This window comes from Myotis myotis, unplaced genomic scaffold, assembly GCF_014108235.1.
Source record: "Myotis myotis isolate mMyoMyo1 unplaced genomic scaffold, mMyoMyo1.p scaffold_m19_p_6, whole genome shotgun sequence".
NCBI lineage: Eukaryota > Metazoa > Chordata > Mammalia > Chiroptera > Vespertilionidae > Myotis > Myotis myotis.
The window spans coordinates 68088481-68100914 of NW_023416368.1; the positions used below are offsets into that span (position 1 = coordinate 68088481).

The 12434-nt window shown below is 42.1% G+C and overlaps 1 protein-coding gene across 1 annotated transcript in view; it reads right to left on the reverse strand.

Annotated features, from left to right (window-relative positions):
- The window catches only part of LOC118659241 (probable ATP-dependent RNA helicase DDX60), a 90225-nt gene that overhangs the window by 55339 nt on the left and 22452 nt on the right, over positions 1-12434 (reverse strand). Inside the window, exons 10-13 of the mRNA XM_036315482.1 lie at positions 10051-10206; positions 9655-9763; positions 5416-5531; positions 2174-2340 (exon numbers count right to left, since the gene is read on the reverse strand). Coding sequence (XP_036171375.1) covers positions 2174-2340; positions 5416-5531; positions 9655-9763; positions 10051-10206 — 548 coding nt within the window. The remainder of the gene's footprint in view (positions 1-2173; positions 2341-5415; positions 5532-9654; positions 9764-10050; positions 10207-12434) is intronic.

Here is a 12434-nt window from a genome sequence, read left to right on the forward strand (position 1 = left end):
GTCAGTGGGGGGCGGGACCAGTGAGCAGGTGTTGCCAGGCTAGCCAAGGCGCATGCCAGCAGGCAGAGGGAGGGGATGGCGATGGGGTGGCGATGGGGGGGGGGGTGTCACTGCTGGTTAGCAGTGACAGGGCAATGGGGGCTGGCGCTATCCCATGATCGCCCACCTGGTCGCCTCCTGCAGAGGAAGGCCACGGGCAGCGGCAGCAGCAGGGCGATTCGGGGCAGGGCCACCCAGCACCATCCCAAGATAGGCTTGCTGGGGTCGCCTTACCCAGAGGGAGGCCACCAGTGGCCATGGCGCAATTGGGGGTGGGGCCAGCCACTCGCTGCCCACACCATCTCAATCAGCCCACCGGTCACCTCCCGCAGAGGGAGGACACACTGTGGCTTAGGCCCGCTCCTCACTCTCCTAAGTCATCAAGGGGTCTCCAATTGGAGAGGGTTCAGGGTAGGCTGAGGGAACCCCCCCCCCCATGCACGAATTCCTTGCACCAGGCCACTAGTGAGTAGATAAAAAAGCTATGGTACATTTACACAATGGAGTACTCACAGCCTTAAAAAAGAAGAAAATCTTTTTTGCAACAGTGTGGATGGAGCTGGAGAGTATTATGCTAAAGTGAAATAATTCAGTCAGAGAAAAAGAGATATCATATGATCTCACTTATATGGAAAGTCTAATGAACAAAATAAATTGATGAACAAAATAGAAACAAAGGCGTGGATACATGGAACAAAATGACAGCTAGCAGAGGGGAAGGAGGTGATGGGGACTGAATGAAAGAAGGTGAATAGATTAACTCAACATATATGCATAATCCATAGATACAGACAAAAATGTGGTGATGGTCAGAGGGGAGAGGGTAGGGTAGGTGGAGATGGGAAAAGTGGGGGAAAACGGACATCTGTAATAGTAACAGCCATAATAATAACAAAAAAAGTATATTTTTTTTAAAAGTAACCATGGGAGTGTGGCACAATTTTATTGATTTTGTGATACTTTTCTAGATAACCTAAATTTACCGAATGTGTTTGACCTTTATAATAAAAAGCTGTTTAAATTTTCAAAACAATGCGCTATTATGAAAGCACATTTAATGACACTGAAAAATGATCACTTTATATTGATAGGTGGGGAAATAAAAGTATATAGGGGGTTTTTTTTGTAAAAAAAAGCACATAATGAACAAAAATGAAACTTTGTAGGTCAATATGTTAATAGTGTTTATCTGTAGAATGTGAGTATAGACTTTTCTTTTCTCCCCTTTTTTCTTACCTGTTTTTCTACACTTCAAAATAAATCATTAAACAAAAATATAGCATGCCATACTATAGATTATACAGCCACAAAAATGTGTTTTAAAAAATTTTAATAACAGGAAGGGAAAATGACTACAGGAAATGCACTAAAATGTTAAAGTCCTATTAGGATTTTGTTTTCTTCATTATACTTTTAAATATATATATATATATATATATATATATATATATATATATATATATATATATATATTTCAGAGAGGAAGGGAGAGGGAGAGAAAGTTAGAAACATCAATGATGAGAGAGAATCATTGATTGGCTGCCTCCTGCATGCCCTCTATTAGGAATCGAGCCTACAACCTCGGCCTATGCTCTGACCGGGAATTGAGCCATGAACTTCTGGTTCATAGGTTGACACTCAATGACTGAGCTACACAGGCCAGGCATCATTACACTTTTTTCCCCCATTTTACAAGTATTTTAAAAGTATCTTTTGTAATTTGTGGTTAGTATTTAGAGTATACTTGATTTGACAGTTATTATTTATTTTTAGAAAATGCGCCGAAACCGGTTTGGCTCAGTGGATAGAGTGTCGGCTTGCGGACTAAAAGGTCCCAGGTTCGATTCCGGTCAAGGGCATGTACCTGGGTTGCGGGCACATCCCCGGTAGATGTGCAGGAGGCAGCTGATCGATGTTTCTCTCTCATCGATGTTTCTAACTCTCTATCTCTCTCCCTTCCTTTCTGTAAAAAATCAATAAAATATATTAAAAAAAAAAAAAAAAAAAAAGAAAATGGGGTTTTTTACTTCTCTGATAACACATGTGCACAATGATGGATATTGTTAATGAAGATCCCATATGGAATGAGTTGAACTATAGGATCCTCACAAGACCTAATAGATCAAGAATGTACCTGGTGTTTTTTTTTCTTTTGTACTGAAGAATTTTCTGGGGGTGGCAGAGCACTTCCTCTTGTAATCCTTATTGATTTGTTACTTCCTACCAAAGATTTTCCAAAGACATGATAAAAATGATGTAATTTCTGCATGTCCCTTATTCCTTTGGCGTCCTTGGATTTAGCTGTAGGAAATAAATACATCATTAAAGTATGCTGACAATGCTCTTTATAAATAAGAATTTCATTTAGAAAGCATTTGTGAAAAGGCTTTGACAAACACTTGCAAACACTTAAAACTTGCACTAATTATAGACACGTTAGAGATTGAGATAGACAAACTCAAATTATTTGAGCCATCTACACTAATAAAAGAGAAACATGGTAATTGGCGTACGACCGCTACCCTTTTCATTGGCTAATCAGCAAGATATGCAAATTAACTGTCAGCCAAGATGGCGGCCAGCAGCCAGGCAGCTTGAAACTAACATGAGGCTTGCTTGCCTCAGTGACGGAGGATCGTTGGAGGAAACCAACGTTCCCCACCTGCGGCTGCAGGCCTCTGAGCGGGCAGTTTAAGAAACATTGTAACAAATACCGCCGGACTTCAGCCAGCAGATTCGCAACATTGTAAGCAAAGGCCAGAAACCTACTTTCAGCCATGGAGGCCTAAGAGCTAGAGCCAAGCCTCAAGGTAAAGCTGGCCCAGAATAAAAAAGAAAAAAAGAAAAAAAGGAGCGGTTGGGAACTTCAGTCACTCCCAGCCTGAAAACAACCCTCAGCCCCTCACCCAGACTGGCCAGGCACCCCAGTGGGGACTCCCATCCTGATCCAGGACACCCTTCAGGGCAAACCAGCCGGCCCCACCCATGCACCAGGCCTCTACCCTATATAGTAAAAGGGTAATATGCCTCCCGGCACCGGGATCAGCGTGACAGGGGGCAGCGCCCAAACCCCCTGATCGCCCTGTGGCTCTGTGTGTGACAGGGGGCGGGGCCCCAACCGCCTGAGCAGCCCTGCTCTGTGCCTGACAGGGGAAGGCGCCCCAACCCCCCCCCACCCCCCACGGGCCCTGCTCTGTGTGTGATGGGGTAGAGCCATAACCTCCCCATCGGCCCTGCCCTGAGTGTGAGAGTGCCGGCGCCCCAACCCCCTGATCGGCCCTGTTCTGTGGGTGATAGAGGGTGGTGCCCAACCCCCTGATGGGCCCTGCTCTGTGTGTGACAGGGGCAGCGCCCCAACCCCCTGATGGGCCCTGCTCTGTGCGTGACAGGGGACGGTGCCCCAACCCCCCAGTTAGCCCTACCCTGAGCGTGACTGAGGGTGGCATCACAACCTCCCAATCTGCCCTGCTCTGTGCATGACGGGGCGGCGCCCCAACTCCCCAATCGGCCCTGCTCTGAGCCTGACCAGGGGCTGCACCTAGGGATTGGGCCTGCCTTCTGCCACCTGGGAGCAGGGCTAAGCCAGCAGGTCGTTATCTCCCGTGGGGTCCCAGACTGCGAGAGGGCACAGGCCGGGCTGAGGGACCCCCCCTCCCCACCGAGTGCACAAATTTTTGTGCACCAGGCCTCTAGTATTTAAATAACATGGTACAATCTAAATCAGTGTCTTGTCATTTTCACTTTAGTACAACCTACTAGGCATTATGGGTACATCCCATAGAATAAGTCAATGGTGAGGTTACACTTTCCTTTTCTTCTAGGATACCGAACCACAAAAGAAACTTTAGCTCTTTGGCATTTTGGATGGCTCTGGGCATAGTGTCGAGAACAAAGGACATGAACACTCTGGAAGAGCTTCCAATTTAGAAACAGGGTCTCTGAAAACCACCCCCAAATTAGGTCAGAAACATTTGGCTAAAACAGCTAATCAAATTCCAGGAAATGTGCAGCAGTACTGCACACAACTAAAAGGAATTTATCGTTCTCCATGCTGTTGCTGGAGTAAATATAACCCAATTGTGTTGCTCATGTGGTTTGAACATCTTAGTGGCTTCCTGTTGCTCATCTATCATTCAGAATCCTCACTAAAGGCTGCATGGTTCAGACCCATCTCACATCACTCTCTGTGCTACAGGCCCTCTGGCTACTTCCTTATTGGCCCCACCACTACCACACACCTGCATAACTATCTTCATTGCTCAGATTTGGTTTGAAAATTCCTCAATCCCTCAAGCCTACCCTTGGTATACCCTTTGCACCTGATTGTAGTAGTCATCATAATCTCTATATATAAAAGGCTAATATGCCAAGTGTCCCCTCGGGAGCTCAACCAGGAGACCAGGAGTTCGATCACTTGCTATGATGTTTGCTAACCACCAGGGGGTGGCACGGAATGAAGGAAGGCCCCAATTGGCCCTGATCGCCAGCCAGGCCTAGGGACCCTACCCATGCACGAATTTCATGCACTGGGCCTCTAGTTTTAAATGAGTATCTCTGCAGTGGTTTGTTTAACATCTTCTATTTCCTGCTAAACTGTGAGCACTACAAGAGCAGGAATATATCTTTCATGTTCCCTGCTGGATTCCCGGAGCCCAGCCCAAAACTAGGCAAACAGTAACTCTCAATTCATAGGCTAGATACTGAATGAGTATGTCAGAGTCCTACAATCCCAATCCAGCTGCCACTTCCCAATCTATAGGGAATCCTAATGGTATCCAACTGATTTTTTTAATTTTTCCTAAAATGCTTTTCCTGTACCAGTTTTCAATCCAAGAAGATAACCAGATTAGAGGACTATAGTGGCCCATAATATTTAATTGCCAAATTAATTACTAAATCATTTGAATATCTGTTACGTATTTCACTTAATTAACAATTATTAAATAGTATTTTAAAGCAAATAATATAATTAGTAATTTGGACAAACAATGAAAATATAATGTGATTAAGGAAGGTATTAGGTCTCATGAGATAATACAACAGGAAAGTTTGAGAAGAACAAATAATTAAAGATACATTAATAATAATATAAAGTAATTTGTTGTAGGAACCTAAGAAACATTTTTAAAAGATTCCCCATCTCAACAAAACAACTCCCCCACCCCAATTAGACTGATTGGAATCTCATTTTTCATATTATAGAAGCCAGTTCTTCCTGGTTCTGATGTAAAAGATGTTGGAAATTTGTATGCTGGCCTGAGAGAGAGAAGACTATAAATTAGATTTCACTAATCTCTGATCACTCATTTTTTATACATTAGATACAATTTAATCTATAAGAATGTTGAAAATGTTGATGATATTAGTTGTACTTACCATCACTGTTGCACTTTGTCCTTTCAAAATCATCACTGAGAGGTCTAGAAGAATGCCAGTGTGTGAGTTCATCAAATTCTTTCTTCTTAGAAAGAGATGTGACAACTGGGTCATCACTAGGAATACAATAAAAAGGCATACATTATAATACACATATAATTTTTTTTTCAGTTTCTACTATAAGCCATGAACTTATTTAATAGGTCTCTACCCTTAATTTTATGATTATAAATGAAAAAAATATATTTTAAAACATCTCATGAAGAAATAGTCAGGAAGTGTAGAAAGTGCTGGGGAAGGCACATGGGCATTTCTTTAATTATTGTCAGCTGAAGCCAGTGGCATTGGCAAAGCCACATTCTGGAAACACGTTTTGCCAAAAGGCAGGAGTGTTGTCAGCTTGACCTTCAGCCCACGTGCCAGGGGGTGGGTTTTGTTATTTAAACCCACCCAAGCACCAGGAATGAATATGACTCAGGCCCACCCAAGAATTCACATAATCTCCTTTGTCTTGACTTTTAGTAAAACTTCCTGTTTTTTTTGCTGTATAAAATAAATACACTGTATTGGCTCAGGGTCACTGTTTCTGTCCCTGTCCCGATCAGAGGACAGTGGTCCCACCCGGCCTCAGCTTTTTTCTTCCATCTCTGTGTTTGTCTCTTTCTTTCATTTTCTCAATCCCAAGCCATCCCTACTCAGGAACCGGACCGCTCTCTAGCCACACTGGATGTGGAGAAGAGAGACATATTTACAAAGAAGTGGACAAGGATATCTGTAGCACTGTCCTCTTTATAACAATAAAAAGTGCATATTAAGAATTTATTTGTATGTAGGATTGAATTAGGCACCAAATAACAATAAAGGGTATATAACATCACCTATAAGATATGAAATTTCTAAAAGTTGAGAGACACTTCTGGATTATTTTAGCTTGTTTGTGTGTATGTGCATGTACTTGTAAAATATTTCAAGCATAGAGAAAAACAATTAGAGAGTAAGTGATACACATGAACCAAGATATTCACTGAGTTCCTGTTTTGTGCCAGAAACCCTTCTAGATGCTAAGAATATGTTAATGAGCAAAACAGACTTTTAAAAAATGTCTGTGGATTTTATACATAAACAGGATTGCAAACAACAAAGAAATACAAATATACAGGCAAAAAATGATCATGCATCACTTAAGTGATAGGACACAACCTAAGAAATGCCTTGTTAAACAATTTCCTCACTGTATGACCATCACAGAAAGCACTTTGCCCAGCCAGTGTGGCTCAGTGGTTGAGATCGACCTATGCATCAAGAGGTCACAGGTTTGATTCTCAGGGCACAGGCCCGGGTTTCGGGCTTGATTTCCCAGTAGGGGGCATGCAGGAGGCAACCGGTCCATGCTTCTTTCTCGTCATTGACATCTCTTTCTCCCTCTCCTTTCCTCTCTTTCTAAAATAAATAAAAACATTTTTTTAAAAGAAAGCACTTATACAAACCTAGATGGCGTAGCCTACTACACACCTAGGTATATGGTATAAGCTACTGCTCCTAATGGCAAGTATTTCTGTATCTAAATGCTTCTAGACACTTGCAGGGACAGGAAGAGGGCTGTGGAGGGAGGTGCCTTCAGAAGGAAAATAGATGCCAGGAAGAGGAAAGAAGAGTAGGGGAGAGAAAAGGAGAGCAGAGATCAAAAACAACCCAGAGATATATAATTTATGAAAAGAAATAATAAAAAGGAAAGGCAGAGGGAGAAAGAGAGCAGAAAGGGACTGGGAGGAAAGAGATAATGAGAAAATGATGGGAAATGAGTTCGTGTGCACGTGTGCGTGTGTGTGCGTGTGTGTGCGTGTGTGTGTGTGTGTGTGTGTGTGTGTGTGTGTGTGTGTGTGTGTGTGTGTATGTGTTTGCAGGGACTGGGTCATGGGAAGGGCAAGCTCCCGGCTGTCCTCCTCCCCAGCCCACTCTTCTCACTCCCTTGTCATCTCAGGGCCACAGCCTTGGGGAGGAACCGGACAGCATGCTGAGCCTCCTTGTCTATTTAAACCACCCAGAGCCTGCAGTAAGTTCAACATCGTAGTTGTGGATGGTCTAGTCTTTTCTTTCAGCATTACAAACTTTTTGCTTATAATCCATTAAAATATTACAAGACCCCTGTTGTATATGCAGCCATCTTTGACTGAACTGTCATTACTCTACATACTATGCCAGATGGTGAAAAGCATGAAGGAACAAAAATAAAGCAGGGAGACAGGATTGTGAGTTCTGGGAGGAGGAGATGGTGTGATCTTAAGAGGAATTGTCAGGAAAAGCTTTGCTAGGAAGGTATTTGAGCAATGGGTAAAGGGTTGTCCGAGTCAGCATATTTTGAACAAATAGAAGAGCAAGTAGATAGGCTTGAAGTGGGACTATTGTGTTCAAGATACACAATAGCCAAGACATGGAAACAATGTAAGTATCCATTAACCGATGCATGGACAGAAAATGAGATAAACAGATAGATGGTAGAATGATAGATAGATAGATAGATAGATAGATAGATCAATTTATAGATAGATAGACATGCACAATGGAATATTACTCAGCCATCAAAAAGAAAGAAATTCTGCCATTTGAGACAACATGTATAGACCTAGAGGGCATTATGCTAAGTGAAATAAGTCAGACAGAAAAAAACAAATACCATATGACCTCACTGCTTTATGGAATTAAAAAAAAAGAAGCCAAGCTCATAGAAACAGAATGGTAGTTGCCAGGGGTTGGGGGTTGGGGAAATGGGAAGATATTGGTCAAAGGATGCCAACTTCTAGTTATAAGAGGAATAAGCTCTGGGAATGTAATGTACAGCATGGTAACTTTAGTTAACAATACTGTATTGTATTCTTGTAAGTTGGTAAGAGAGTAGGTCTTAAGTGTTCTCATCACACACACAAAAAGGGCAAAGTGAGGTGGTGACTTGTGTTAACTAACCTTATTGTGATCATCTTGATTTGTGTGTCAAATCATCACACTGTACACCTAAAACTTACACAATGTTACCTATGTCAATTTTCTCTCTATAAGGCTGTGGGTGGGGGAATAGGAGGCCAGCATGGATAGAGCAAAAGAATCTGGGAGTGATTAGTAGGAAATGAAGTGAAAGTCTTTTATATCTGAATGAGTCAAAATTTCTTGGAAGGTTTCGAGCAAAGGAGAGGCATAATCTGATTTCCCCCCACAACATCACTGCTGTGCTGAGAACATAGTGGGGGAGGCAGGTGTAGCAGGAGGCCAGCTAGGGAACTACTGCAACAATAGAGAGATGATGGCAGGCTGTACAAGGTATGCAGGCTGGGCAGAAATAAGAAAAGGAATTACTCTACATGTGTTTTTGATGAACAGAAATGGGAGTTTGGCTGAAAGATTGGATGTGCTATAAGAACGATAAAGAGTAGTTAGGCATGCCCTGGCCAGTGTGGCTCAGTTGGTTGGAGTGTCTTCCCATGCAATGGAAGGTCAAAAGTTTGATTCCCAGTCAGGCACATACTCAAGTTGCAGGTTCAATCCAGTCCCCAGTGTGTGTGTGTGTGTGTGTGTGTGTGTGTGTGTGTGTGTGTGTGTGTGTGTAGGAGGCAACCTTTGGATGTTTCTCTCTCTCTCTCTCTCTCTCTCTCTCTCTCTCTCTCTCTCTCTCTCCCTCTCTCCCTCTCTTTCTCTCTCTCTCTTTTATCTTCCCCTTCCTCCCTTCCTCCCTCTCTAAAAAACAGTTCTGGCCCAAGAAATGGAAGAAAATACAATATAAAGACGGGAATGCTGAAGGAAGATGGGGTTCCTGCCAGAAGATCAGGAGTTTGGCATTTACACATGGAGCTTTGTATGTCTACGAGACAGCCAACTAGAATCAGGAGTTCTGAGGATTGAGTCAAGATACAATTTGTGGAATTCAAAGCAAAAGACAAACAAACAAGCAAAAAAACTAGAAATATAAATGGAGGACTTGCTAGCAGGAAGTTGATATTTAAAGAGACAATTGAATACCATCCTTGCTTGAATATAAAGCAAAATTCACTAAAATTACAATGAAAATTTATCTCCCAGTGTGAAATTTAATTTACATATGTACAATATATGCAACAATAAATCCAGTTAATTCACTATACTGGATATAATGATTGATAGGTAGATGATTGATAGATAGATAGATAGATAGATAGATAGATAGATAGATAGATAGATAATTACAAACAGGCAACATTTTTCCATAAATACCTGCTTAGAAAAGGTAGTTCTGACAAAATATCTCCAGCATAATCTTCTATAATCTCAGCTTTCAGAGGAATGAGTCCTAATTTATGACTTCCTTGATTTGATCCTGGTACTATTTAGAAACACAATTAATATTTGAACAGAAAATTCTAAGAATTTACCAATGTGATGCAAATATTTGTGGAACAGCAAAATTAAACATTTTCATCATTGTTTTCAAAATAAATAATACTTCAATGGAATTGTTGCAAATCAGGTTGTTTAGATCAACTTTATATTATACCCATTAATTCACAAAGGTATGTATATTGAGTGAATTGATGTATAATTTTTATTTCAAGTAAAGTTGATGGCATTTGAGAAACAGTGAAGAAATCAACATTTAAAACTTGTCAGCACCTCTAGGTGATGTTTTTTTCTGTGTAAGAAATGGTCTGGATGTTGTCCTCACAGGCATAGATCCTCCAAAATCGTCATCCTCTGATAATGTTAAGACTGTGTTCCACAATTCCTCGTATCCCTGTTTCAAAGTGTTACCCAATTCCAAATTGAGCCCTAGGTAGGAGAGAAAATATGTTCAAATTAATAATTAAAATCTGAGTGATAGTCACCATATTTAATATGTTTTATGAGTATATGAGTTATAAGTGTATATCTGGGAGTATCTCATAGCAGAGGCTTAAAACAAAACAAAACAGGCTTTGGCATATTTTTCATGTTGTTACTAATGTTATAAGAGAGTAAAATATCTTTGAACTCTCTGAACTTGTGTGACTTTTTTCTAGAACCAGACTCATAGAAGCATTGAACAGACTGTCCAACCTGTGAGGGAAGGCGGGGGGTAAGGGGGTAAGAGATCAACCAAAGGACTTGAATGCATGCATATGAGCATAACCAATGGATGCAGATGGGGTGGTGAGGGCATGTGCTGTGGGGGGGGGGGAGGCGGGCAGCAGGGAGAGGTAAATGGGGGGGGGGGAAGGAGACTTACATAATACTATAAACAATAAAGAATTTAAATTTTTTTAAAAAGCTGGTAAGCAGAGGAATAGACCAGGAATTAAAATTCCCTCACCCGTCGCGTGTTATACTCCCACTACAGAAGCCTTTCCCTGTCTTGCCTGACCTTAAGAATTATTCAGGGTGCTTATTAAAAATAAAATTTTTCAAAACACTGTTCTAGAAAACTGTGAGTCAATGAATCTGGGATGACGTCCAGGAGTTTGCATTCTTTACGAAGCATCCTAGGTGGTGCTTACACTTAGGCGAGTTTAGGAATCGCTACCTCTATTTTAAAAACAAAATTATTTGTTTCTGCTGTAATACAGACTATTTGTTGCTGAATGCAAAAAAAATTGACAGTTTTAAAGTGACACATATTTCCCACTGTTCCATATGTACGCAAAAAAATAAAAATCTTTAATATTTGGGGGGAAAAACACCTCTCCTTCCCTCACTCCCTCCCTTACCACCCCGCCTCTCAAAAAAAGCACTAGAGTAGTTCTCATAATATACGCACATGTAAATATACATATATATATATTAGAGGCCCATGGGCGGGGGGTCCCCTCAGCCTGGCCTGTGCCCTCTCCAAACCGGATGTCCGACTACCAGTTTAGGCCCAACCCCAGAAGTCAGACATCCCTCTCGCAATCCAGGATCACTGACTCCTAATCACTCACCTGCCTGCCTGCCTAATGTCCCTAACTGCTCCCCTGCCTGCCCGATCGCCCCTAACCATCACTGCCTGCCTGGTCACCCTAATGGCCCTCCCCTGTCGGCCTGATTCACCCCTAACCCCCTGCCAGCCTGATCTCGCCCCTAACTGCCTGATTGACCTTAACTGCCTCTGCCTCAGCCCCCACCACCGTGGCTTTGTCCAGAAGGAAGTCGGATGTCTGGAAGATGGCCAGTCAAGCCAGTCTAATTAGCATATTACCCTTTTATTAGTATAGATTATCTAGGATAAGATTGCTTAAATGGGGGGAAGCCTTTTTCAGCAGGAGGAGATGCTCTTGGCAGACAAAAATACATAACCCTATATCTGGACTGATAGCCAGCCTTATGCACTACACTGCCAAACCGGTTATTAAACAATTGAACCACTTTCTTACACCTTACAACAAATAGCTGTTGCCCTTAAAACCCCTTCTCAGCCCCCACCTTAGGTTCTGCCTTTGCAGTTCACCCAGATTAGGTTCTGATTGGTCGGTTTCTATGCCAGTCAGTATCAAAAGCTCCACCTCCTAGGCAGCCATTGGCTCCTCTGGGAAATCCAGAATGGCCCACCTTCACATAGGCGCCAGCCCTTTGGTCATGTTCCCAGTCTGCTACCAGGTGTATCCCTGGCCACTCTGAGAAGTGGCACCTCAGGTCTGTGCTGGTGGCAATTTTGAATTCTCATCCCTGACCTAACTAACCTTCCTACAGTGCAAGCTCCATGAAGGAACTGCCTTCACAGTTCATCCAGATTAGGTTCTGATTGGTCAGTTTCTATGGTAGCACCGCATGGTGACCAGTCATTTGGTCGTTCTGGTCATAACGGACACAAGCAATATATATATATATATATATATATATATATATATATATATATATATATATATATAATCTTTGAACTGTTATTGGTGTTGCTGTATTTTTCTATCTCTCTTAACAAAACCAGATGGGCCAATGAGAAGCCAGCCCGTGGCTCCAATGTGATGGGTGAAGGAGTCAGTAATCAATATCAGGTGTTCTGTAGGTCATGCTGGAAGTAGTCAGGCAGGGCTTCTGAACTGTAC